This window comes from Varanus komodoensis, unplaced genomic scaffold (assembly GCF_004798865.1).
Source record: "Varanus komodoensis strain SLA01 unplaced genomic scaffold, ASM479886v1 scaffold1, whole genome shotgun sequence".
NCBI lineage: Eukaryota > Metazoa > Chordata > Lepidosauria > Squamata > Varanidae > Varanus > Varanus komodoensis.
Genome location: NW_025335268.1, coordinates 92350604 through 92376573, shown reverse-complemented (window position 1 = coordinate 92376573; position 25970 = coordinate 92350604). Strand labels below are relative to the sequence as shown.

The window sequence follows — 25970 nt, the reverse complement described above, 5'->3', positions numbered from 1 at the left end:
CTATGAGTTGTTCTCCTGCATCATTTCTTACCGTGAGGCCCCATTCTCCCAAATCATTATATTCTGCTTTGTTTCCCACTTTTGCATTCCAGTCACCTATTATTGTCAGCTTGTCTTGTTTTGCTGTGTTATCAATTTGCTCTTGGATACTTTCATAACAGTTTTTGATTTTTTTTCTTCAACTTCTGTTGATGACCTGAATAATGGCTTTGATAAGTTTTCCAAGGATCTAATTGGAAGTATTTGGTTGGACTTTGCAGTATAGCTTTATACAGTTTGTACTGCATCTTGCCTCAGTATTAGAACCACTCTGTTTCTTCAGAGTTTATCATTTCCAGAGTAAAACACTTTGTTTGAAAATGTCACATTTTAGTCCACTTTAGCTCCCTCATGCCAAGTACTGCAATATTTAACCAGTCAGTTTCTTGCTTTATGGTTTCCAGGTTGTCTTAGATTCATACTTCCACCTTCCATATTCCATCTGTACGCGTTTGCAGCATCAGACTTTCCTTTCTTTTCTGGGCATGCCAGCCACCAGACTTCCTTTCAGCTTTGATCCAGTTGCGTCATTCGTGACAGTGCCATTGTCCTTTGCTCTTCCCCACTAGCTAGTTGAGTGCCTTCCCACCTGGGAGTCTCATCTTCTGGCACTATCTCTTGTTTCATCTTAGATTATCCATTTTTCAAGATAGGAAAATATTCAGAAGTGGTGGACCATTGCCGCCTTCTGCACAGTACTAACCAGAATTGGCTTAAGGCAACACTGTCATTACCTGTGAAGGATCCTCTGCTAGTGCTGCTGCCTTCGGGTCTTTCTCCACACTGATCATCACTGTCTTCTGCTGATAGAACCTTTACTCCTCCAGATGGTAGACACAACTTTGCTTGATGTCTCAGCTCTGCCTTGTATGATCCTGCCAAGGGACCTGCCTAGTGGGAGTCATGCCCCCTGGCTGCACTGCTCTTAGCTATTCTGATACTTTCAAACCCCCTCACCATGTGGGGTTTTTTCGTGGAACTCACACAATAGGGAAAATGTTGCATGGGAGATTAGGACCAGCCCACAAAGGCTAACAGGTTGGAAGCATGTACTTTAAATACATAATTACTAACAGTGCAATCTTACACAGCTCTATGCAAAAGTAGGTCCCTTTACTTTTAATTAGACTTACTCTCATGTTAGTGTACACAAGATTGCAACCTTAGAAAACTATTACTCTTCATGCCAGCCTCTGGTTTGAAAGTAGAGGACAGAAGGGTTTTCATCTTTATGTCTGTTCTTAGGAGAATTTTCCAAGAATCCATATGAGAACTCCTTGCAGTTCTTCCTTGCAGTGGCCCGGGGAGCGGGGGTGTGGGGGAGAGAAATGACACTCACCTTAGGAAACCGGCTTTCCTCGTCAATAAGTGACACAATATTCATGGGTCTGAGTGCAATCACTTCCAAAGCTGCACAGTTGTCAGTGAAATCAATATGATCCCAGGTGATATGCTCAGCCAAATATTCCTCCTGCTCTAATTTGAAGATGTTGACTACAAAGAACTGCTGGAGGTGCTCATTGGCAAAGTTGATGCACAGCTGCTCAAAACTGCAGGGACACAACCATTTTTTGTAAATGCTCATCCAACCGTTCAATAAATATGCCCAGCTTGGTTTAGATAAGAGAAAATACAAAAATAAATCAAGTATAAATGCTACAAAACAGAGAGCCACTAGCACAGGTATGACATCAGTGTTACACAAGACCATAAAAATATGTATGTATTTATGTAGCACTGGGTAATATTTAATATGTGTATTTCACAATAGCATAATTTCTGACCTTGACCACAGAGCAATTGTTTTAAGAAGGAACAATGCCAGATATCAGCCAGTACTAGTGTTGCAATGATTCCTCACCTAATGCAAGGGCTAATATGGACTGGGTAGTTGGAGATGATCTTATTTTATTCTATCTTTTAAAGACACGCTGGAATTAAGCTGTAACGTATATTTCAGTATGAAGTTACATCAGTATGCATTCATCCGCTGTTGCAGAGGCACTTCCAATGTGCTGGTTCTCTCACTTATGCTTTCTGCACTATATATTGAATTGACATTACCCCAACACCCCATGATCCATTTTGCTTCCAGAAGGAGTGGCATGGAAAGCTGCCAGGAACATCATCAGCAAGACTCTGGACAGCCCTGGAGGAGCTACAGTGTCCATGAACTTTCTCCACTGATTAGATTTAAGGGAGTTGCTCCCTGTCACTGAGGAAACATGCACATACTTGCCTGCTTACCAGGCAATGAGCCAGACAACCAACTCATGGAGGTAGCTTTGCCCTTGCCAGTCCAGAGACTGACATTTGGCTCAGTACTGAAGGGTCCCCAACAGAAGGCCAACAGGCTCAGGATGAGCTGGATGATCAGGCACTTGGGTGATCTTCAGGGATACTGTTTGCTCTGAATGTAGTGCCATGCAGCTTCTTATAGCTAGCTAGCCTTGAATAAGTAAAGTGTCCAAGAACCTCCCTGACCTTTCCTTGCATTCCTCAGAGCCAACTTATTGTTCTAATTCATGTTGGGTCAAACCTCAGAGGCAGCAAGTCCCTTGTTTTCTTTGTTCTGAATCCTGTAACTTTCTTACAGCATGGACAGCAATTGTTTATTCTTTCAATTGCAACATCCCTCGGAGTGGTAGGTGTTAGTTCTAAAAATAACCTGAGGTCCAACTGCTTCCTTCTTAATCTTTCCTGCCATGATTCTCTGCTTCACTTTGGCACACATCCCATGCTTTCAGGGCAGACTCCTCCACTTTTCACCTTTATGGCACATTTGCTCAAAGAGATCTTTCAGTCTTGCATGCCCAGAGAGGACATGGTGTCTCGTGGCAAAGTGCCCCATTGGGCACTCAGAGCAAGAGTCCACACATAATATGCCACAGCCTTCTGGGTCCATCTAGCCATTCTGGTGCTTTGCAAGACCTATGTGTGAGCTCTGTCAGCTCTAAATCCAAGGAAAGGCAGTCAAGGAGAGATTAGAATGCAGGGAAGGGGCTTCTAAAAGTCTTGGGCTGAATACAACATTATTCTCTTTGGGAATACTAAGAAGAATCTCTAGTTCAAAGGCTCTCCATCCAAATTCTATTTTGAACTACATTGTGGCTCCAAAGGCCTTCATGATACCTTATCCTCCGTTTGGTTTCCCCATCCTTCTTTTGGTTCTTTCTGGACAATTTAGTACTTAGAGCTTTGTAAGCCAGCAAGACATATGCCCCATTTTTAATTACAAAAGAGAAGTAGAGAAATCCAAGGGCAGCTGGCACCCAAAACATGCTTCTAACTAAAGGAAACCAACCATGAAATGAAGTTATTTGGATTTTTCTACATTGAAAATAATGCAATTATGACTTTATAAATCTGTCCCTGTGGCCTACCACTGTCACCAGCACCTGAGGTCTCTTGGCTGAACAGTCTCCTAACCCACAGCTTTGTCATATCCATAGCGCCATCTTATTTGGCAAACACTGATTTCCTTAATCATCTTCTTTTCCTAATTCTTAATTAAGCCTATTGGAACTAGCATGCTGGTCCACATACTGAACAAAGAGCAGGGTGAGCAACATGTGGCCCTTAGGTTACACATGCACTCCCACCCGGCCACATCTGCAACGCCAGCCTCTTCCCCCACTATTGAACTGGGCACTGAAACTGTAGCAGTGGCCAAAACTGTGGTGGTTTTCCATTGCAACAAGGCATGCACACCAAATTTACAAGCACAAACGTTCTTCCAGAAGCCTCCTAGAAATGCATTTGTGCATGTAAACAAGACACATGTACCCTATATGCCTTTCAATAAAAGGTTCCTGGAATTTTAGCTCCCACCACAGCAGCAGATTTGGAGAAGGGTGGAAGCCCTTGGTGGTTCAGAAGAGGAAGGCCAAGCAGTTCCTCTGATCCCTGAAAGTTTTCAGCCATTAACTAGAGGGTGGGTATAGTAACCAAGCAGGTTCTCTCTTCTGTATTGAATGTGCTTGTGCATTTTGAAAACAAAAGTATGTAAAATCCATGATTCTGAAATTTAATTAGTGTCTGAGCTATTTCAGAAGTAGCTATTACCCATCCGTCAGAGCATAGCACATACACTGACCATGTGAGTACATCTTTGGTTAAGACCCACTTAGACCCACTTTCATCATTGCCTCATGTGTACACTCATCATTACATCACACATTACGTGTGTGTGGAAGTGAGGATGTGCAGCAATGCTATTCTCCTCCACGGTGCAATCAATTAACTGAAATGTAATTTCCATCAAAACTAACAGTGGCAACATGCTTCTGACTTGGAGTATGTTTCTCCAACAACCCAGAAACAGATTAATTTGGACTGCCATACCTGTTTGAGTTAAAATTTTCAAAGCCAAAGATGTCCAGTAGCCCAATGGACCTGCGTATGTTTTTCTGATCTTGAGAAGGGGGGTTGTAAATGGCAGCATTGATCTTATTCACTATCCAAAGGAAGAGGAAGCCATAGATCGCCTGAATGTAGAAAAAGGAATATAAAGGGTTTAGGCTTTACACAATAAATAATTCCACTGGCAGCAAGAAGAACATGCAGTATGTCCCATGAAGACCTAACCCCATTGCCTACTGATGGGTAGAGCAAAGGACAGAAATATTTCCTTCTTGATCTATGTAGCTCTGCAGCTGGGCACCATGACTTCCCATTTTCTTAGTGGATCAACACAGGAATTGCAAACAGGACACTGTAGGATTTTATCCTTAGGATTTTTATTGGCTCTTGAAAATGGAACGCACATGTCACCCTACAAAATGTAAAAAAAAAAAAAAGCAGGGAGAATTGTTGATTTACTTTACCTTTACAAAGGCATCTCTCACATCAGCAGCTTGGGCCACACTTAGGGACATGGAAACACTTTCCCCTCGAATGATGATGGAGTGGTTTGTAAGGCTGCTGTGGAGTTCCCCAGAATCCACCTATAGGAGCATATAATTGAAGACAGAGGATATTTGGCAAAAAAGGGGTGTATCTGCTTTAGAAGATGGCATGCAGAGGCATGTAAACAGAAAGCGGAGAAGTGTTATCGAGACAGTATTTGGCAAGACTAGCCTGCCATGACAGCAGTGAGTCCAGAATGCAATCCCCCAGCACTTCATGGTCAAAGCTAGAGAAAGTTCATAGCAGGCTTTCTGTCAAACTGAAGTTGCCTACAATTCACACATTGCAATGGACAAAACCTAGAAAACAGACAGTGTGGTGTAGGGGATAGGGTCAGACTAATATTTGTAAGGCCTCAGTTCAACTCCTAACTCATCCGCGAGGCTAAGGAGATGATCCTGGGGTAGACATAATCTCTCTGTCTATTCTTCAGGGCTGTTTGCAGGGAGAACTTGGGGTGGGAGCTACATCCGCACCTTGAGCATCTTGGAAGAAATGTAATAATATGGTACGTAATATGTGAGTAGCCTTCAGAGGCCAATCAGTTCTGAGGAACTCCAGAGGATCTAGCAAATTTCCTGCTGGTATGGCCAGTGGTCTTGTAGAAGTCCAGGTTACTCAATGGAAGATGAAGATTAGGTGGGCAGTTGACACAACTGTTCCCAAGAGCCCCCTTCCTCTGGGCAGAGCCCAGGCAGCTCCTTGGTATATCCCTGAGCTAAGGGCAAGGAAGTAAGAAGTGAGAAGGTTAAAATGTAGGTGGAGGAAGTCCAACCAAACATAGTGGACTCTATCTCACTCTATGATAGTGAGGGTAGCAAAGGGAGCGTTCCTTTCCTTTGATGTTGCATTTCCTCATTATTATGCAGCAAAGTGCTTTCATTTGCAATCTGGGCCATGGGGAGAGAAGGTAGAAACCTCAATAGCATGCTGAAATGAGTTTCCTTGACGTTTTGAAGACAAAGTTGCTCACACTGTTCATGACTTGGATACACAATTAATGCAATTCTGTTAGTAGACGCAAGGATGCAAGCAAGGTTCTTGGCCAAGCCAGGTCAGCTGCCTGCCTCTCATCTGTCATGGCCTATTACATCTAACAGGGAGAGGATGTCTGGCTGAACCCAGGAGATTATCTACTCCTCCTTGAGAGACAGAGTGGTTCCAGCTACTTTAAACAGGGCAGTTATTAGGGAAGTCCTGAAAAGGCCTAACATGGACCCAAAAGATGGAAACAGCTACAAGTCACTTATTAATATTCCCTTCCAGGGCAAGGTTGGTAATTGCCAGCCAACTCCAAGCACTTTGAAATGAAATGGATTATCTAGACCCATTTCAACTGTGCTTCAAGCTTAATTTGGAGCAGAAGTTGCCTTGGTCACTCTGTGCAATGATCTTTGCTGGGAGAGGGACAGGGAGAGTATGACCTTGTTGATTCTCTTGGACCCTTCAGTGGCTTTCAGTATCATCACACATGATATACTTCTGGATAGGCAATTTAGGTTGGGAGTTGGAAGTACCTCACTACAGTGGTTTCTCCATACTCCTGTATGGATGGCTGATTCAGGAAGGTTCCTCTTTAGTCTTGGACTACCACAGGGCTCTCTTTTATCTTACATGCTGTTTAAAATCTGCATGAAGTCACTGGGAGAGGCTGCCCAGGATTATAAACTGAAGGGTCACCAATATATGGATGAACTGGGTTCTGCCTCTCATTTTCATCAAACTCCAGTAAAGCAGTGGGCATTCTAAAACAGTGCCTGGGAGTAGATGAAGGCCAATGGACTGAGATGTTCATGGGTGGTTGGTGTGCCAAGCTAAGAGTTGTTTAAGATGTACTCCCTCAGGGGATCAAGTTTGTGGTTGGATCACTAGGGGCACAGGTGGACTCAGTGGCATGGACCATTTTTATCAGCTCACACTGATATGCCAACTATATGTCTGGACAGAGGTAACCTACATACACTTTTCCATGCTCCAACAATTTCTTGGCTGGTACTGCAATGCATTATATGTGGGACCGCCTTTGAAAATGGCTGGGAAACCTCAACTGGTCTAAAACAAGGCTGCAAGATTGTTAATGAGGATTGGCCCTCATGGTTATATCACACCATACTATTCCATCTGCACTGACTGCCAGTCCACTTCTGGCCTTGATTCAAAGCTCTTGTATTAACATCCAAAGCCATAAATGGGATGAAAGCCCTCAACAAAAGAAGTGAACGAGTGGCTGCTAGGAGGAGGTGCTACCCTACTTGTGCAAAGAGCTTCCCAGAGGGGCACTTTTTAATGCAAGATAAAAACTTTTTCTATTGTATCAGGCATTTTAGGTTCTCAGTTTGTGCTTAAAATGTGGTACAGTATTTTTAAATCTTTGCATTGAGGCTATACAGGATATATTGGGATTTTTAATGCTATAGTGCTAATGTTTTATATTTTTATATTGTATTTTATCATTGCATCATTTATCAATGAAGACGCTACTGTTAGGAGAGGATATAGAGGAACAGAAGGATATTCCATAGGCAAAGGTGTCAGAGCAAATTCTATTTTATCTCCCTATCTGCTAAATCTGTACACAGACCATATCATGAGGAAAGTTGGATTGAGGAAGGATGAATGAAAACTGTCAGAAGATGCACCAGTAATTTAAGATATGTGAATGATACCATATTACTACCAGAAAGCAGCAATAGACTGAAACAACTTCTGATGAAGATGAAAGAAGAAAATGCAAAAGTAGGGCTGTCGCTGAATATTAAGAAAACAAAAATCATGACTACAGAAGAATTACAGAACTTTACTGTCAACAATGAAGGCATGGAAATTGTGAAAGGTTTTGCATACCTTGGCTCAGTCATCAATCTAGAGACTGCAGCCAAGAAATCAGACTGAGACTTGGAAGGGCAGTGTTGAAGGAACTAGAAAAGATCATCCAGCATTAGGATGTTTCACTGGAGACCAAGGCCAAGATCATCCTCACTGGAGTATTTATGTTGGGGTGTGAAAGATGGACAGTGAAGGAAGCTGATAGGAAAAAAAGATGTGTTTGAAACACAGTGCTGGAGGAGAGATTTGTGAATACCCTGGACTAAAAGGAAAATGAAGAAGTGGATCCTATATTGCATCAAGTCAGAACTTGTAGTGGAAGTTAAAGCAATGAAACTGAGGCCATCACACTCAAGTCCAATCATGAGAAGGCAAGACTCACTGGAGAAGACAATCATGCTAGGGGAAGTCGAGGGCAGAAAAAGAAAAGGAAGAGCAGCTACAAGATGGATTGATTCTGTAAAGGAAGCCACAGCTATGAATTTACAGGAGCTGAGCTGGGCTGCTGGGACCAGACATTTTGGAGGGCTTTCATGTATAGGGTCACCATAAGTTGGAGACTATTTGAAAACAAGTGAAAATGACAATGTTCTATGGTTCCAATTGCTGCAAACCACCCAGAGAGGTATTGCTATTAGGCAATTCCAAAATGGGATAATAAATAAAGAAAATGGAATGGCAGTACCTCAAGTAGTTTGGTTGCAATAGAAAAGTGTGCAGAATCCAGTACAGTACAGCAATCCAAGTTTTCACACACAGCAGCTAGTTAAAGAAAAGAGCAAACTTTAAATATATGTAACATAAAAAATGTAGCCAGCCCTTTTTTCACTTGAGAAGCTGTTAGGGAAAAGCAAAGAACAGCATTAGAACGTAATACAGTCAGTACAAGATATTATTATCCATTCCTGTTCTATAACAAGAATGCATAATTCTGGGTTGAACGCTCAGTCCACTCTCTCCGAAGGTGGTAACTGTAGTGTAATATACAGACATCAAAAAAGTGTGGCAGTTAAAAAATGGTTCAGCAGCTATGACCAAAGAGATGTTTTTTAAACAGAGACCTGTCATCTCTTCTCACTCACTGCTTCTCTCTCAAAAGGTTGATCCCTGCAGATAGGCACTGCCTAGGCAGCCAGAGGATACAAATCCCATCTTCCATATCACATTTCCCAGTGTTTATATATATGACTACACAGAGAGACGCACGCGCACAGAGCTCACCTTCAAATTCCACATTCCCCAGGTGCAAAATAGCTGCAAGCAGTTTGCTTATGTCCCAGTGCTCAGAATCAGAGAACATTAGGATCTTCATAGCTGAACGGATATGAGCATATTCCTTGGCATCATTACGGCCTTCACAGGAAGTGCACTCACCCTGCAAGACGCATAGTGATAACGCAGAATTAAGGGTGCTAAGGAGGGTCAAATCATTGTAAGGATAAAGTCAAATGGAATATTCTCCAGGTATGTTGAGGTCTTTAATGGGTAATTTATTACAGATGGATGGATGGATGGATGGATGGATGGATGGATAGATAGATAGATGATAGATAGAAAAATCAGTTGCACCCATTTCCCATGTGTCAAAAGGAAATGAAATTGAGTAGTATAAAGAACAAATAGGAGATGGAAAAATATAAGGGGAATTTACCATAGTGAGGTAGGTGTACTCAGAAGCAGTGCCCAGATTCAGCATCTTCTTCTGTTCCAGATTCATTCCCATTAACATGCAGTAAAAGATATGGTAATTCCTTTCCTCTGGAGCCTAAAATGGTTAAAAGAGCCCATTTATCAGAGTCCCCATGGTTTTTAGTGTGGTCTCTGTCATTCCCACAGTTGGAATTCAGCAGTGGGATGGCAGAACAAAACAAAACCCCTGGCAGCAAATTGGTACAGAGACTCAAAAGTGCCAAATTCAGTTTACTTTCAAACCAAGGATGTCCCTCTGAGTCTCCAAGGCAACTTAAAGTTGCCGTTCTCTGCCACAGATGTAACTGAAAGAGGAATGCTACCAAGATGAAATTACCTGGCGACACACCCGAGACTTCTCCAGAAGGAACTGCTCTATCCGGGCTGCTTCTATCACCCCATCCTGATTGAAGTGAATATCAATGTATTTCCCAAAGCGGCTTGAGTTGTCATTTCGAATTGTTTTGGCATTTCCAAAAGCTATGGAGGGCAAGATGGCATTTTGAAGCAACAGATGAAGGAAGGGGGTGTCACTCTGCCTATTTGATATCATTTAGAACATCGAGATACTGCATCGTAAAAGGGATTTTAAAAAATTTGACTTATAGCCCATTCTGTCCCAAAAGCTTGAGCTGGCTACCATTTGAAAGGCGCTTGTTAGCCCTTTCATAATTACAGTAGACCTGGCTAAGCCCACATAGGTACACGCCATTTAGCCTCCTAGGAAGGCCTCGACAGTTACAGGCAGCCTATAAATACATATATAAATAAATAAGTTGCCATAAGTATATTCTAATTTCTTGTCTCTGCATTTTAACCATGCTCTTCCAAGTATGTAAGTGCATCCTCTCTGATGTTCCTGCCTTACTGGACATCCACAAGTATGTGTATTCTTTTGGATAAAGCAGACAACTCAATATGCTAATATATGTTGGTCTAAGCTGAGAAGTTAGTTTCTGGGTAAATGAGGGTTGCCTTGTGCATTCTAGGCCTACATAGTGGGATTTTACATGTGCGTATCTTATCCACTTGTTGCACCCGTGCATCCATGTCTAGAGAATCAGGCGTACCTGATGGGCAGGGCAGGTAAAAATAGTCTCAGTGGGAGAAGAATGGGAGGAAAGAATCATCCAATCTAGGGCATGCATGTGTAAAAATGGCTAACTAAACAGAGAAAGGCTTAAAATTAGTTGCTTAACAATGTAATTCTAAATTTCCTGTATAGTAAATCCTAACACGTTCAGTGGGGTGCATGATAGTTTGCTTTAAAGAACTAGCTACAAAGGCATATGTTTAATATTTCCTCGAATGGACTAGCATACCTTCTAAAATGGGATTGGCCTCTAAAATCTGCTGCTCAATCCAAGAATGTTGGCCACTAACTGCAGCTAAGAATTGCAGTATCAACTTGGTGCTTTCTGTCTTCCCAGCTCCAGATTCTCCACTGAAAAGAATTTCAGATTTGATTAAATCATTTATGGACTCTCTTGACTAAGCGGAAAAATAAGCGATCCCTCCTTCACCCATCCCTGTTCTTGATCAAATCTTTGGGGAAGTACATTTGCTTTAAGACATCACTCTTGTAAAAATGGAAATTTCCTGAACAGCTGTTATCTGTGTTTTGATATCTCCATCTATACTGTTTCCCTCTGTATATCCTTGATGTATGTTGATCGTTCACCATTTTAGAGCAAGTATTGTTCTGATAAGGTGAATGGTTTTATGTCACTGAAGCAAAGTACAATTTGTTATTTTAATTTTTAGTTACATCTTCCTCTGTTCTCCCTTAAACTATTTAAAAATGTCCTCTTTACATCAGCCTTTTCCTACCACTACTCCCCCTTACCTGATAACACAACATTGGTCTCTCTTATTTCTCATCATGTTGAAATAACAGTTGTCAGCAATGGCAAAGACATGAGGTGGCAGTTCCCCAATCCTCTTGTTACAGTAGAGTCCAATTTGCTCCATGGTATAGAGGGGCAGCTCTTCATAGGGATTTATGGCTACTAAGATAGAGCCTGTGTAGGTCTAAAATCATTAAGACATTTATGTAATGAATCCCAGATTCTAGCACAACAAAATCCAAGCCACCTCATGCTCTGGTCCTACCAAGCAATATAAAATAAGCTTTGATGGGGATATTAGGAAAAAGAGAAGTCCTAGAAAGTAGAATGAAGAATTGAATATACTTGAAGCACATGGATTGATTCTGGCATGTGTCAACACTCACAGGAAACAGAATTGCTGTTTTCCAAAGGCATCACTAAGAGCAGAATCCAAGAGGGGCTTATGCTCCAGCTGATTTCCATCTGCAAGTTAGCAGAGCTTGTTTACATTTTGGAGCTTCCTCTGGGAAGTGCTAAGGCTCTGCTGAGCAAATAATGGGGAGGGGGTGCTGCAGGGCCAAAGAGAATCTGTAGGGGCATCGGCCTTAGCCAAGCAAACATATAACCAGAGAAGATAAAGTAATGAAGGTCCATTAAAAGAAATCACAAATCCCCATTTAATGAAGTAGTATGAGAATTGAATTAGCGTGAAACTGAGTAAATAATGAAAGGAAAACCTTCGGACTTCCAGTCTAGGTGTCACTTGGAACCATCCGGTGCGCTACCTCCTTTGCCTGTTTGCCATTTTAGAGCTTTTGTGCTTTGTCTGACTTTACCTGGACCTACTCTGCTTTGTTTGACTGACCTCTGCAAGTGGGAATCCGACATCAATTCTTTTGGCATGTTCCTGGCAGCACCTGACATATGATAGACCTGACTTTGCTTACTAATTCTTGAACTGACAGAAGTGGCATGTGACCTTGTTTCCCTGGAGCTAGTGCCCCATGTATAAACCACTCAGTTTAGAACCAACTAGGGCCACTGCCTGGGACTCAATAGCACAGACTAAATCATGGTTCCATAAAAATCTTTTTTTGCCACAAATTTGCTCCACCAACCTAGCTTTTTTGTTTTGGTGTCTGATATCACCCTGTATAGGAATAGAACAAAACAATTACACAGCTTGCTTTTAAAAATATAAAAGTGCAATAGGTGAAATGCCCCTCTTTTTAAATTATACCAGTGAATAGGAATAGAAATTGGAATAGGAAATGATTAGAGAAAATGATTGAAGATTTTCAACATGGAACACTAAGTATTAGAATTATAAACAGTACTTGAACAACACACATTATTTTAATGATAATAAAAATGTGATGTGACTACTTTATTCATCTGCATTTTGATTCAGAGTTCCCAAACAGAATTTTATGAATGTTCAACAACATTCATAAAATACAATTCCTATGAAATACTTATAATAAACATACATGTACACACACACCCACACACACACTATTAGTCTCTATAGTTTTTGTACAATTTTGTAGCTTCCCAAAGGACTCCAAACATGTCAACGTTTTTAGAAATGTATAATAAAGATATCTACAAGCATGACATTTGAAGGAAAACATCAGAAAGAGGGGAAAGATCAGGACTGTCTCAATCCAGACTCTCTGAGCTGCCAAAGTACTAGTTTGTATTTCTTGTTTGAGAAAATTTGTAACTTCTTCACTCACATAGATTTTGCGCTGCTTGTAACGGATAAGGAGATTGTGCACCATGCCAGCTTCATTCAAGTCCCCAAGACGAATCATATCTTCAACGCCCTCGATGGAAGTAGGATGCATTGGGCGCACAGCACTGATGTTCCGAGCTGTGATCCAGTGTTCCTTAAACACAACTATTATTAACTAATCCAGCTTGATTTTAGATGCTAACTCACATAACACCTGAGAAATAAACTTTGAGACATATTAGACCAGGACTGGGCAGCTGTGCAGGGCCATTTTTACAGCCCTGATCCTATCCAGCGCACTGTGCAACTCCTCTTCACACCCATGGCAACAACAAAAGACTCAGCAGTGGCCCACTGAAATCCAGCTTCAAATCACAACAGAGCTGTAAGTAAATAAATTTTAGCTAACTTTCAATCTCCATAGAGGGTGTGTAGCAATAATTAAATCAGATTTAGGTTAGCTTTTCAATCACCAGCATGACTTTCAGCCACAGGACAGTGTGGAGATCTGAAGGAATCAAGCCATAGATGGCAAAACTTGCATTTGTGCATTCAAATGCTACTAAAATCATACATTATACAGATATAGGCTTATGGTTTATCCCACTGTGATTACCCATGAATTCCAGAGATCGCTCAAGTTTAGGGTTGTCTGGACCTGTGTCAGACCCAACTCAGACACAACTCTTGCTCTATATAAAACATTTGGATCAGCTGACTAAATAGCTTCCATATCGCCTGAAGTACCTGATCCTGCCTAATCTTGGAAGCTAAATAGGGTCAGGCCTGATTGAAAGCTGGATGGGTGACTTAGATGTTATGAACCCCCCTGAGAATTTTGGTTACAGGCAGCATAAAAATATAATGTAACATAACATAATGTAACATAATAATAATAAAGTAGTGTGCTTTATTTAAAGTGAAGTATGGTATAGTGGTTAAGCATGCAGGACTTGAACTCAGGCAATCTCGGTTCTAGTCCCCACTCAGCTATGGGTGACTTTGGGCCAGTCACAGACTCTCAGCCCAACCTGCCTCATGGGAATGTTATTGTGAGGATAAAAATCAGAGGAGGAGGAAAATAGTATAAACCACCTTGGGTTCCTTGGAAGGAAAAAAGGCGGGCTGAAATTATAATAAATAAATAAATAAAGCATTGTGTAGGCCTACCTTGCCATCATCATCTTCCACCAAATGCTGTCCTGATTCTGAAATTCTGACAACACCCCCAATGGGCACATTAAAGTCACTGCCTGAAGGGGATTCCAACCATACATGATCACCCTAGGAAAAAAGTATTATGAGTAGTTCTTGTACGTATATTAGGTTTCATCTGGGTGGCTGGGTATTTTTCATTTGAAGAAGCGAACTGAGAATTAGCTTTTTCCCTTTAATGGTTGCTAAAGCCACTTTCTAGCTAAAGAGATGGCTTAATGGTGTACGGCAGCCAAGCAAATGTGTGCAGAAACATCCCAAGGAACTGAAAGCCAGTTGGAGTGCTGGACTGGTAGTTGGAGTTCTGGGTTCTAGTGCTCACTTGGCTGTGGAGTGTACTAAATGACTTTGAACCCTCTGCTCCCCACCCCCACAGAAAAGAGAACCAACCCCCCACCCCCAAAGTACAAGTTTCTCTCATTCCTGCATTCTTCTCTTCAGTCTTGCATAGAAATAAGTGTACAGCAATGCAGTGGTGGGGAAATAGCACTTAGCCTTAGAAAAAGCTGATTTATATTCAGTACTTTCTCTTCTGGTCCCTAGAAACCCTGAGAAGTATCAATAGGCATATCATAAACATTCTGATGCTGTCTCTGTTAATGATGCCATTTAAAATATGTTTAATTTCAGACTGGAAGTATGTGTAACCTATCAGGAAAGCTGAATCTGGAGTAGAGGAAGGACTGAAAATTGGAGGAACACACCAGCAATTAAGATATGATACCATATTACTTGCAGAAAGCAGCAATGAATTGAAAATACTCCTGATGAAAGTGAAAGGGCAAAAGTAAGGTGCAGCTGAAAATTGAGCAAACAAAAATCATGATTATGGAATAGTTACACAACTTTACTGTCAACAATGAAATAACTGAAATTGTGAACAATTTTGCCTACCCTGGCTCAGTCATCAATCCAGAGACTGCAGTCAAGAAATTAGAAGAAAGCAACTTGGAAAGGCAGCGATGAAGCAATTAGAAGAGATATTCAGGTGTAAGGTTGTTTCACTGGAGACCAAGGTCCAGATCATCCAGACTGTTGTATTACCCAGCCACCATGTATTGGTGGGAAAGTCGGACAGTTGAAAAAGTTGACAGGAAGAAAATTGATACACTCAAAATATGGTGCTGGATTAGAGTTTTGTGAATACCCTGGACTGGCAGAAAGAACAAGTGGGTTCTTTCAAGAGCAAGCCAACATTTGCAGTGGAAGTAAAAATGATGAAACTGAGGCTGTCCCACTTCATTATGAGAAGGCTGGAGACAGCAATCAGGCTAGAAGACCAGCTATGAGGTGGATTGATTCCATGAAGGAAGCCACAGCTATGGATTTACAGGAGCTGGGCTGGGCTGCTGGGACAAGACATACTGGAGGGCTTTCATTCCTAGGGTTGCCATAAATTGGGAATGACTTGATGATATATAATACTTTTAGATTGTTTTTCTTGCCTACGATCAGGGACAGATTTGCAATGGGCACCTTTCCATTATGGGAAGATATAATGGGGCAACTGTGTTGCTGGAGTTTACTCATGCAATTTTCACTTGCAGGGCGTACTTGAAGAAATTACATATCATATAACTGGAGTACTTTGACCAGTTCTCAGCTCCACATTGCAAGAGGGACATAGCAAGATTAGAATCAGTTCAGCACAGGGTCCCAAGGATGGTAGCAAGATTGTGGGGGATGCTGTATGAGATGAGATTGAAGGAACTGGGACTTTTCAGCTTGGAGAAGAGGAGGCTCCATGAGGATCTTATAGCAATGTACAGGTATGTGAAGGGGAGTCAGAAGGTAGAGGGCTGTGGCCTGTTCTCTCGCATGGTGGAGGTAAGGAAGTGATCCAGTGAAGTAAAGCTAAAGGAATTGGGTTTTAGGTTGGATGTCAGGAAGTACTTCTGGATGGTTAGGACTTGTAGGATATGGAATGGGCTTCCATGGGAGGTAATGGAGGCCCCATCAGTGAGATGTTCAAGGAAAGACTGGACACCCACATATTGGACATTATATGAGTGGAGCCAGCTTGTGCCAGGGGTCAGAGTAGATGGCCCAGGAGACCCCCTCTGACTTGCTATGTTTCTATATGTATGTGATTTATTTTACTCAGCTGCATGCCATAGAGCCATATGGTATCTGTTGAGCAAGCAAGTGGTGAATAATCTTGGTCATATATGAGAGTTTTCTCTCCTAATGCGGCATGGCACAGCACCTCAACTACCTGCAGAGGGCTGCACTTTTTCTTATTTAACATTGTGTTGTGCATGCACAGGTGTGCAGCGGCATCGGTCTGAAGCCGCAAGTACAGACTTAAGAAAAATAGATGGGGGAAGGGAAAAGGTTCACCATCGCAACACAAAATGGAAGACCCTGCATTTCCTCACAGCAAGTCACTTCTTCGGTCTGTTGGCTATGTGCAGCTAACAAGGTTTCTGTGTTGTGAAAGGCATTCATATTTGAGTATGTAGCAGAAAGAACCCTCAAGCCAATTTAAAATGTGATCAATCAGTCTTGAGAAAACCAGTACACATTAGTAGAAATAGCATAAGAACACGGGGTTGAAGAGTGTGCCATGCATCCCACAGGCACGTCAGGCTTTACAGTGAGGAAATAAGCTGCTTGTATAGATAAATTTTGTTTTCAATTTATCTTTCCAGAACCTTGATGCTATTATGCATCCTCTGACTCTCCTGTAAAATGTAAGACTATAGGATAGTTTACTAGCAACCTCTGTTCTGTTTCCTCTATAAAGTGCTTTATAAGGTTATCTTCACAAATTGTAAAATAAAAGAGGAGAAGCAGCTATTGTAATATACCATGGACTCATTAAGCTATGAAACAAATTGTCAAAATACACTAGCGTCAATCTGAATGAATGTTTTAAAAATGAAAGTCCACTTCCACCAAGCACACCTGGCACTGGATCTAACTTCTAATTTCCCAAGGCTCCTTCAGTTTATATGGAACAAAAGTTCAAAGCAAACATATGTACAGCTCTGTGTTGTGCTTAGCTTAGGTCTTAAAACTGCATCACCAGCCAAATGCATATCAGACCAAAGATTAAACTTACTTTTCTGAGAACCACCATCCTGCTTCAGGGTGACATATGCAGCCTACACTCATAAAGAAAGAAAAATGTCACAAGAAGGTAAAAACTCAACCAAAAAAACCCCTAACTACAACCAAAGAAAAACTCAAAGCAGCATGGTATGAATAAATTGGATACACAATTTAGAGACTGGCCAAGTGTAATTCTTTAAATAGGAGATGGAAAATGTGATTGAGATCAGTCTCCGAAAATATATCTAAAACAGGTTTGTATATTCATGATCCCAAACTATGTTGTATATACATGTACTTGCTGACTTTAAAGATGCATCTGCCATGAAAATAATTTTATTCTGAAAGCTTGTGCCTATATGTCCAACTGTAAGAGAATAATATTCTGTAATAGAAGGATCAGAACAGACGTCTCATTGCCACTGATGTTTATTGGGCAGAAAACTAGAAGACTAGATTTTAAAATGTTTCTGAACCATAAACTCACTGAGATTTTGAACAAATTTTGATCTCAAATCCCACAGTTTTAATTTTCTAATTTTGAAGTGAATTGAATCATGATGTACAAGGAGAAATACAACAAGTTCTATAAGGAACATTACATAAAGTGCTAAATGATGCATAGTAATAGTGTAATATTAATTCACAACTCTAGTATGGTACTTGTATTTCAAATTTTCATAATGTCCATAATCTATAAAATTATAATCTATCAGCTACAGCTAAACCTGGACAGACAGGGCCTGGCAACAGTTATCCATGCCCTGGAAACCTCTTGCCTGGATTATTGCAATGCACTTTATATGGGGCTTTCCTTGAAGATGGTCTGGAAAATTCAATTGGTCCAGAACGGAGCAGCTAGACTGCTAATTAGACGATCATATAAAGTCAGTCCTCTACCATATTCACTGGCTTGCAACTGAAGTCTGGGCCCAATTCATTCATACTAAAAACAAGAATTGTGCTTGGAGTCTAAGAAAGGCAGATAATGGAGGGTGGAGTATCTTGACAAGCAGGCAGCGTCATCTTTGCTTTCCTGACAATATTCCACGCAGGCACAAAATGCAGTCACTACTTAAACTGAATCATAGGATTGGGGTGTTGGATTGAAAAAGGTGTAATCCATTAAATGCAGTTCTTTTGAAAGCCCCATTTTTAAATTATATAAGTAACACAGTACATCCACAGAATACATTCAGAACTTTTATCCCCAGGTGCCTACTTTAGCATGTATTTAGCATCAGCCTATGTCTGCCAGATTTCTACTTAAGGCCTTTGGATATCAAATAATATTTCCTACATCACTGTGTCGAAACAGACACCTTAAAAGCCCCAAAGTAAATCTTGAACACATGCTCAGAAGGATACTCTGGTTATTTCAGACAAACTAGCTATTCCTGTCCTGATAACACTGTCCTGTCCTACAGGCTTCACATATTGAAGATTAAACCAAAATTTCACTTGAAGAAGCAATCAACATGTTTTCAATTTATTTTCTTGGCTCATGGTTTTTGATTCTTTCCTTCTTTCTTCCAGGATCATAGTGGCTGTGAGTCTTTTGATTTAACTGTGGATTGCTTAGCGTTCGGGAAGCTTATGCTTTGCTCTGAGGCAGGTTTACTCAGAAACGAGTCTGGTGTTCAGTGGGGTTTACTTTCAAGCAGCATTTGTCACATGTGGGTGTTAAAAATTAACACAATAGTAGTGAAAATCGGGACAGTGAATTCAACCCTAACCACATAACCTGCCTGAATTAACACTGAGTGGAACTTTTCCTGCAATATATTAAGAAAGGATTGAGATGGCCAGGAGGGGCTGTTTACAGTTTTTTGGTATCAATTTCTCCTTTGCTGCAGCTTTCTACAACCCACCTCTATGAATGGGTGCGAGATAGAGGAAAAATAGCATATTACCTGTGCAGAAGAAGGATTGTGCAGCCTGGCATCCACTTCTTTCACCAAAACAGAAAGGAGAGGTATGCGCAAAAAACCAGCTGTGAAGCCAGAGAAGAACTCTGCCCTGGAAAGACAGTCCTCTGTTCTATGAGGAAGTAAGAAAATGACTGAGTTTCCCTTCACAGTCATTTATTACAGGACTTTGTCCTCAGCACAAATATCTTCCATTTCTACAGCTGCCATTTTAATCAATTACTGACTTCATGGTGCTTGATCAGGGGAGCTGTCAAATTCTGCTCTCATTTGCATCCTGAAGGAAATTTCTGGACTTAGGTGATCAACAATTACCTAAGGTGATCAACAATTTTGATGATGATGATGAGGAGGAGGAGGAGAAATAACATCTAGAGAGGGTTTCTGTAATGTAGTATTTATAGTAGAGGGACCTGGATTGGGACCTGGGATTGAGAATGGGGAGATTTGGTTTCTAGTCCTCACTTGGCCATGAACCTCACTGGGTGACTTGGACCAGTCAGCTAGACTGACTCTCAGCCTAGCCTACCTCACAGGGTTTCTGTGAGGACAAAATGGAGAGGAAGAGGACTATGTAAGCCACTTTGGACTCATGCATGATATAAATGGAATAATAAATAATAACTGTAGCTACATCCTAAAATGTATCAAAATAGTGAACATAAATGGAAATACCATCAATGCAATGTAATTACACAATAGCATGATAGTAAACAGGTTACTCAGCAGTAAGGCTGCAAACTCTTCCACAGCTGATTGTGTCAGGGGAAGCATGCATGGAAAGATGGGACTGAGAAAACATCTCGGGGACAATCCTGTGCAGGTTTAGGCAGAAAAATGGTCAGCAGCTGCTAACATGCCCCAGCTGGCTGGAGCACACTGCAGGTTGTAGGCCTCTTCTGTCTAAACTTGCACAAAATTGTGCCTAAAATCTCAGAACAATGGGGATCTTTTGATGACAATCGATTAATGATCTAGAGGGGGATTCCTTCAGTGCTAAATGCTCTGTTGCAAATGCTCCTGAAACAAACCTCAGGAGCACACAGCTCCCCCAAGGGGCTCCCTCTGACGCTGGCAGAGACCAGGCAGGGGCATACCAGGTGAAGTAATGTGCAATGACCATCACTGCTTCTATAATGATTCTATAGTACAAGGGATATTCTCTGTCAACACATTATACTTCACCTAATTTGGTAAGGGAATGTTATAACATTATTGCCTTAGTGCTTCTGCTGTGCCAAATGCGTTACCAATGATCCTCATAACAGCTTTGTGAGAGAACTGGTTAATAAGCTAATTCACACAGACAGGGAAGTTAAGAGGATCTGCAGGACCCCCATATCTGCTGTCTCAGTTACCACAGTTTCACTTAACCACAGTTGACCATCTGACCTCCACATCACAGGGTTAGGGGCATAAGACCTCCATGAATGTGGAAAAAGTACACATATCCATGAGTATCTGAAGCATCAAAGATGAAATAAATACAACAGAAACCTAATCTTGCAGAGGCAACTTAGGCTGGCTTATACAAGAGATGTGGGCAGTGAATTTCAAAATAGTGACAACAGATCAGGATTCACCCCCTGGAGCTCCTTCCACATAGAAAGGCTGTAAGTGGCTTCCTATCTTTCTCAACAATTTCCATTAGGACTTTGCTCTGTATTTTGTGTTTTCCCACCAGCACACAATAAGTTTATAATTCTTCCATCAGCTTCCCTTTTTCCTGCATTTTGCTTCGTCTCTTCGCCTTGTCCTTATCAAATACTACCACTGCTACTACCAAACCCTCAGAAAAAACAAAACCACAACAGGACTGTCAGATGCTTTTTTTAAGCCTCTTTTGAGTAGAATATGTTTAGGAAGAACACTGGTGAATCACTTGCTAGGTTGTGATGATCAGGTAACAATTCTGTGCATTGCACCTAAACTGACCATGCAATGGTGAGTGAGTAGAACAGATGTTGTAATATGCTTCTAAAGACAGAAAATAAACTATGAACAATTCAGGGGAATGCTTTTCTATAATATACTGCTTGAAAAAAAATCAGTATTAGGGTTCCAATGGTTTTAATAATTAGACATATTTTGCTTAGTTTAAATATTGTTCTTGTTTAATTGTAATATTTTTTAAATGCAGTGAGTTATTTATACTGCAAGCATTTACAAACCCACGTGTGGCAGATGCCTTCCTAGTACTACCACTTCTGAGATGAAACATTGGTTGTTGCTCTGTCCATCAAGTCATCTTCTGTGAAACATGTATCATCTGAAAATCGGGAAAGCAGGATTGGGATCAGCACTGGCCGTTCTTCAGCAGCACTCAGGACTCCAGGAGTGTGGCAGGATCCTTAAACAATTCTTTTCCTGTGCTTGTCCACCATGTTAATTTCCCACAATAGCCCTAAGTACAGTGTTGCCTTGGGCATTGTAGGAAATTAAGTAGGTGACTTCCAAAATCAACCAGTTGACGGGGGATGGCTAGAATGCTACCACTGCTGCTACAGTAAGCAGATGAAGGAAGACACTGGTGCTGGGGGCGGGGGGGGGGCACTAGAGGGCATTTTGTTTAGGACTCTGTGAAACCTGGAATCAGTAGCATGTGTCTCTTCAAAACTATTATTCATATGACATATTCATGGAGTTTTAGCTAATTAGTCAACTAATCAATGTATGCAATTGACAAAGATTTATTTAATCAAGGAATAGGCTGATTTAAATTCCATTCTAATGGTGGTTAGGTCTGGACTGGCACTTGGAAGTGCATTGGGTTTATTTCAGCTAATCACAGCCTCATAGACTAACCTGCCTAATAGGGTTGTTGTTGTCAGGGAAAAAATGGAGAGAACCCTCTAAGTCAATTGGGATACTTACAAGAGAAAGAAAGGTCGGGCATAAATGCAACTCTTCCTGTGTATGCATTTTCTAATTTCTTTAAGCTGTGGTGTTGTTGATTTTTATGTTGTATACATTTATGTTACAGTTAAATTTAAGTGATGTTTCCATTCTCATTATATTATAGCAATAGAGTGTTTTATTTTTTAAACTCTTATCATGCTGCAATGAGTGAGCATGGAAATTAGCCAGCACACTTCTCTCTAGACAATATTGTAGCACATGTACATATTAAGAGGTGTAATTACAAATGAACACGTGAAAGAGAAGAATATTAGATCATCATGAATCAACAGTGATTAACAAATTAATTAGTAATGTGCATGTTGAACTGTGTAATGCTGAGCGACAGTAATCCTGCTATTCTGGAGAACAGAAGTTCATTTGCTTGAACATAAACAAACAGAAATGCTCAGTAGCTTCTTAATTAATAGCCTGCCATCTGGATAAAAGAGTCTTCTCTATTCTATTCTTTTCTTCTTGCTCCTGAGAAAATTCACAATAGTGAATGAAAGTTTTATCAATCTCAACTGCAGTTCTGTGATTCTGGGTATAACGCCCTACAGCTAAATGTTAACATTTAATGAGAACTTCCCATTGATCACTTCTCTTTGCTTAAGCAGATTTGTGTTTCTAAGTCACTGAATACTAGTAGGGGACAAGGAGGAAAGAGAGAGCCATACATACCGATCAAAGATCTCAAATATTTCCCTAGTTTTCTGAAGCATCTTATCTTTAGCTCATTCAGTGCTGCTGTAGAAAGTATGAAATCAGGCTAGTTCTTGGATGCATGGCATTGCACACCTACACACACCATCAAGGTGGAGCTTCTTACATTGGTTGTTACAAGGTAGGTCATTCTTCCCTACTGTGCAATCTTATTACAACCTAAGTGACATCCATCCTTTCTTTGGAATCCAGCCAATTAAGTATTAAAAGCACATATGGCAGGCTATTTTGTTCCAAGAGCTGGCTTATCAAACACAGGCAGGTAAACACACACACACACAATACCTTCATAAACACTCCTACATTGCTCTCTGGATTAATAATACAAAGCATAATCATCTATAAAATATTTTTTCTTAGAATGACAAAATTGCAGTATAACTTTATTAAAATTATATGCACTGAGCACATTGACTTATGTATGACATACAGGTAAACAAGATATCTTGCAGATTATGGAGTTTGCACTCCTGTGTACATAGCGTAGGCTCAATTTTTTAAAAACTCCTTGAGAGGTTCTAGGGCACTATTATCAGGTATCTATGCTAGGAGGACAAGGAAAAGTGTTTTAATCCACAAGGTGAGTAATTCAGTACCTACTACTTGGCATAAGGCTGAATTGATCCTGGTCTAAGAAGGGTCAGTGGTAGTATGAACATCTTGCAGCAGCCCTGTGGCCCAGTGTTCTGGAGCTGTGGGCGCACTTATTCTTTTGCAGCAAGTATCTAGCCAGGCAGAAGAAATACAGAAAGAGATAGCCTGTCCAGAAAGCATTTACCATTCTTATATATGTGCCTGTGAGCCACTGTCTTACCCAGCTTGTAGGAAACAAAGTTTTATACACATCCAATTGTTTTGGTATATTGTCTGACAGGGAATGCTTTTATTTTGCAACTGCCCTGTTTCAATTCATGAAGTTTTAAGGAGAGCCTGGATACAATCTTATACTTCCATATTTTCCCACATTTTTTTTCTTTTTCCTTACTGCAGAAAATCTGTGGACGGTGAGCAGACAGAATTGCTGCACAATGAATTCAGGTTGGTAGTGCTAGGAGCAGTCTCTCAAGAGGAACCACCAGAACTGAGGATGCACTTTAAAAGCTATGAGAGAATAATGTCCTAGCACAAACTACTGAGTAGAAGACATAGGATTTCAGTGGAAGTGAGGATGGAACTTGAGGCAGCTTGCAGCACTGGATCTTTATTTATTTATTTATTTAAAACATTTCTATGCCGCCCCCATCGCAACAAAGCCTCGGGGCGGTTCACAACAAAAACAAAATCATACAAAAATTTATACACTAAAAATATTAAAACTAAAAATATTTTAGCTCTCTTTGGATCTAGGAAATAATCCAGTGTAGTGCACAAAAGATAGCTTTAAGAGTTCTCTGTGACAATTGGGTCCATTTTATTCCCTGACCTCCTTCAGACCTGTAAGAAGTCACTGGAAAGCATAGTCTAGATTTTTTTTTTTTTTAGTGTGGTTTAATTAGTTTGATGCTGATGATGATCAGCTCCCTCTTTCAGTCAGATTCCAGTGCTTTTATTTAGGATTAATGCATGCAGACATGGAAATGGCAGAGACCTGATCCAGGCAAAATGAGGATTATTCCAGTCTTTGCCTACTGCCATGCTGAAAATAGATTTCCATGTACTTCTGTATAGGTTAATAATTTGGGAATGCTCCAGCCTTGCTCCTGGATAAACAAGTGTCAGGTTTTCAGCCAAGAACCATCCTTTGCGTCCATATGGGCATGCATGCACACTCATCTTCAGAGTATGCCCTACTGCATGTTTGACTTCTGAGTTGCTGCTGGTAGGAAAAAGAAGCTTCATTTCCTTGGTACTGGAATACATATGGAATATCTTGCAATGAGAAATTTGACAGCTCTCTTCATTCCTTAGATGCACTCTTCAGGAACATATCCATAGTTTCTCACTGTGATGGTTGATGTACACATCAATAGATCTAACTTTCATTGGTTAAATCATACAATCACTGGCACACAGGGCAGAGAAAAACCCTCTTTTCTAAAAATCAGCATGTGTGCGCTCTTGAAAGGTAGCAGAACTTAAGCAGCCGCCATTCTGGAGAGGTCCAGTTGACTCTTGACAGACAACAGCAGCAAAACAAAGGGCAATTCACACCAACCCACCCCATCCTCCTCCCCAGCATCTTCTTTCTGTTTTGACAAGCAGGCAGGAAAGAGCAGACAGTTTTAACTTTTCACTTCTGTAACCTACTAGCAAGTGTTAACTGTGTTAGGGGTAACCCTTTAATGATCAGTGTATGAAACGGCCAACTGGGGCCTGCTCAGGTGGGCTATCTGCAACGATTCGCTGGAAGCCGGTTGTTCTCGAGAACAGCTATTTCCAAAGAAAACCTTCCCCTGCTGTGTATTTTGGGCATACGCACAACGGGAGACGGACCATTTGGTCAACAGGGGCTTAGCAGCAAGTGTGGCGAGGTGCCGCTCCGAGCTGAAGAACCAGGCTAGAAGTCCACCTAGCAAGACGGCCCTCCGGAGGCTTTCCGCCCACAACGAGGCTCCGCAGCAGGCCACACGGCGAGCCTGCCCAACTGCCGAGGCCCCTCACTCGCTCTACAGCTCCGCCCCCGGCAGAAAGGGCGGTGCCCCTCCCATCTGCAAGCCACGCGAGATCGCCAACTCTCGCGAGCGCGATAGCGCTGTTGGATTCATTGCCCCGCTGCTCGATGCTGTGCTGCCTGCTCTCAAGATAGACTTATAAATGTAGATCTGCGCAGCCGGTCTGTCAAGTTGGTTCCTTTGACCCCGTTACTTTTCTCTGCCTTCTGGATGGAATGAGAGCTCCTCCTAGATTACCAGGATAAATCTGAGCTCTTTCTTACTTTTTTTTTTTTTATTAAGCGGTTGTATCTACGTGCTTCTCTTCTCCTTGCCCCGTTTAAAGGTAGCAGCAAAGCGAGAAGTTGATGCTGTTTCTAATGGAAGGTCTTTTTTATTGGGAAGGGGGGATTTTTAAAAAGGGCCGCGTCTGCGTGCATATCCATATAGAAAGCGAAGCTTCTGCGTGCAGCTGAGTTCCGAATTATTTGATCTTTAATCTAATTTGATTAATTAGGGTTTTAAAATT

The 25970-nt window shown here is 41.2% G+C and overlaps 1 protein-coding gene across 1 annotated transcript in view; it reads right to left on the bottom strand.

Annotated features, from left to right (window-relative positions):
* The window catches only part of MYO7B (myosin VIIB), a 63234-nt gene extending 45908 nt beyond the window's left edge, over nt 1-17326 (bottom strand). Inside the window, exons 1-12 of the mRNA XM_044435523.1 lie at nt 17309-17326; nt 14200-14313; nt 13031-13183; nt 11309-11493; nt 10785-10906; nt 9800-9942; nt 9425-9538; nt 8995-9148; nt 8459-8535; nt 4866-4985; nt 4384-4526; nt 1379-1589 (exon numbers count right to left, since the gene is read on the bottom strand). Of these exons, the coding sequence (XP_044291458.1) occupies nt 1379-1589; nt 4384-4526; nt 4866-4985; nt 8459-8535; nt 8995-9148; nt 9425-9538; nt 9800-9942; nt 10785-10906; nt 11309-11493; nt 13031-13183; nt 14200-14313; nt 17309-17326 (1554 nt within the window). The remainder of the gene's footprint in view (nt 1-1378; nt 1590-4383; nt 4527-4865; nt 4986-8458; nt 8536-8994; nt 9149-9424; nt 9539-9799; nt 9943-10784; nt 10907-11308; nt 11494-13030; nt 13184-14199; nt 14314-17308) is intronic.
* Nucleotides 17327-25970: the final 8644 nt, after the last annotated feature.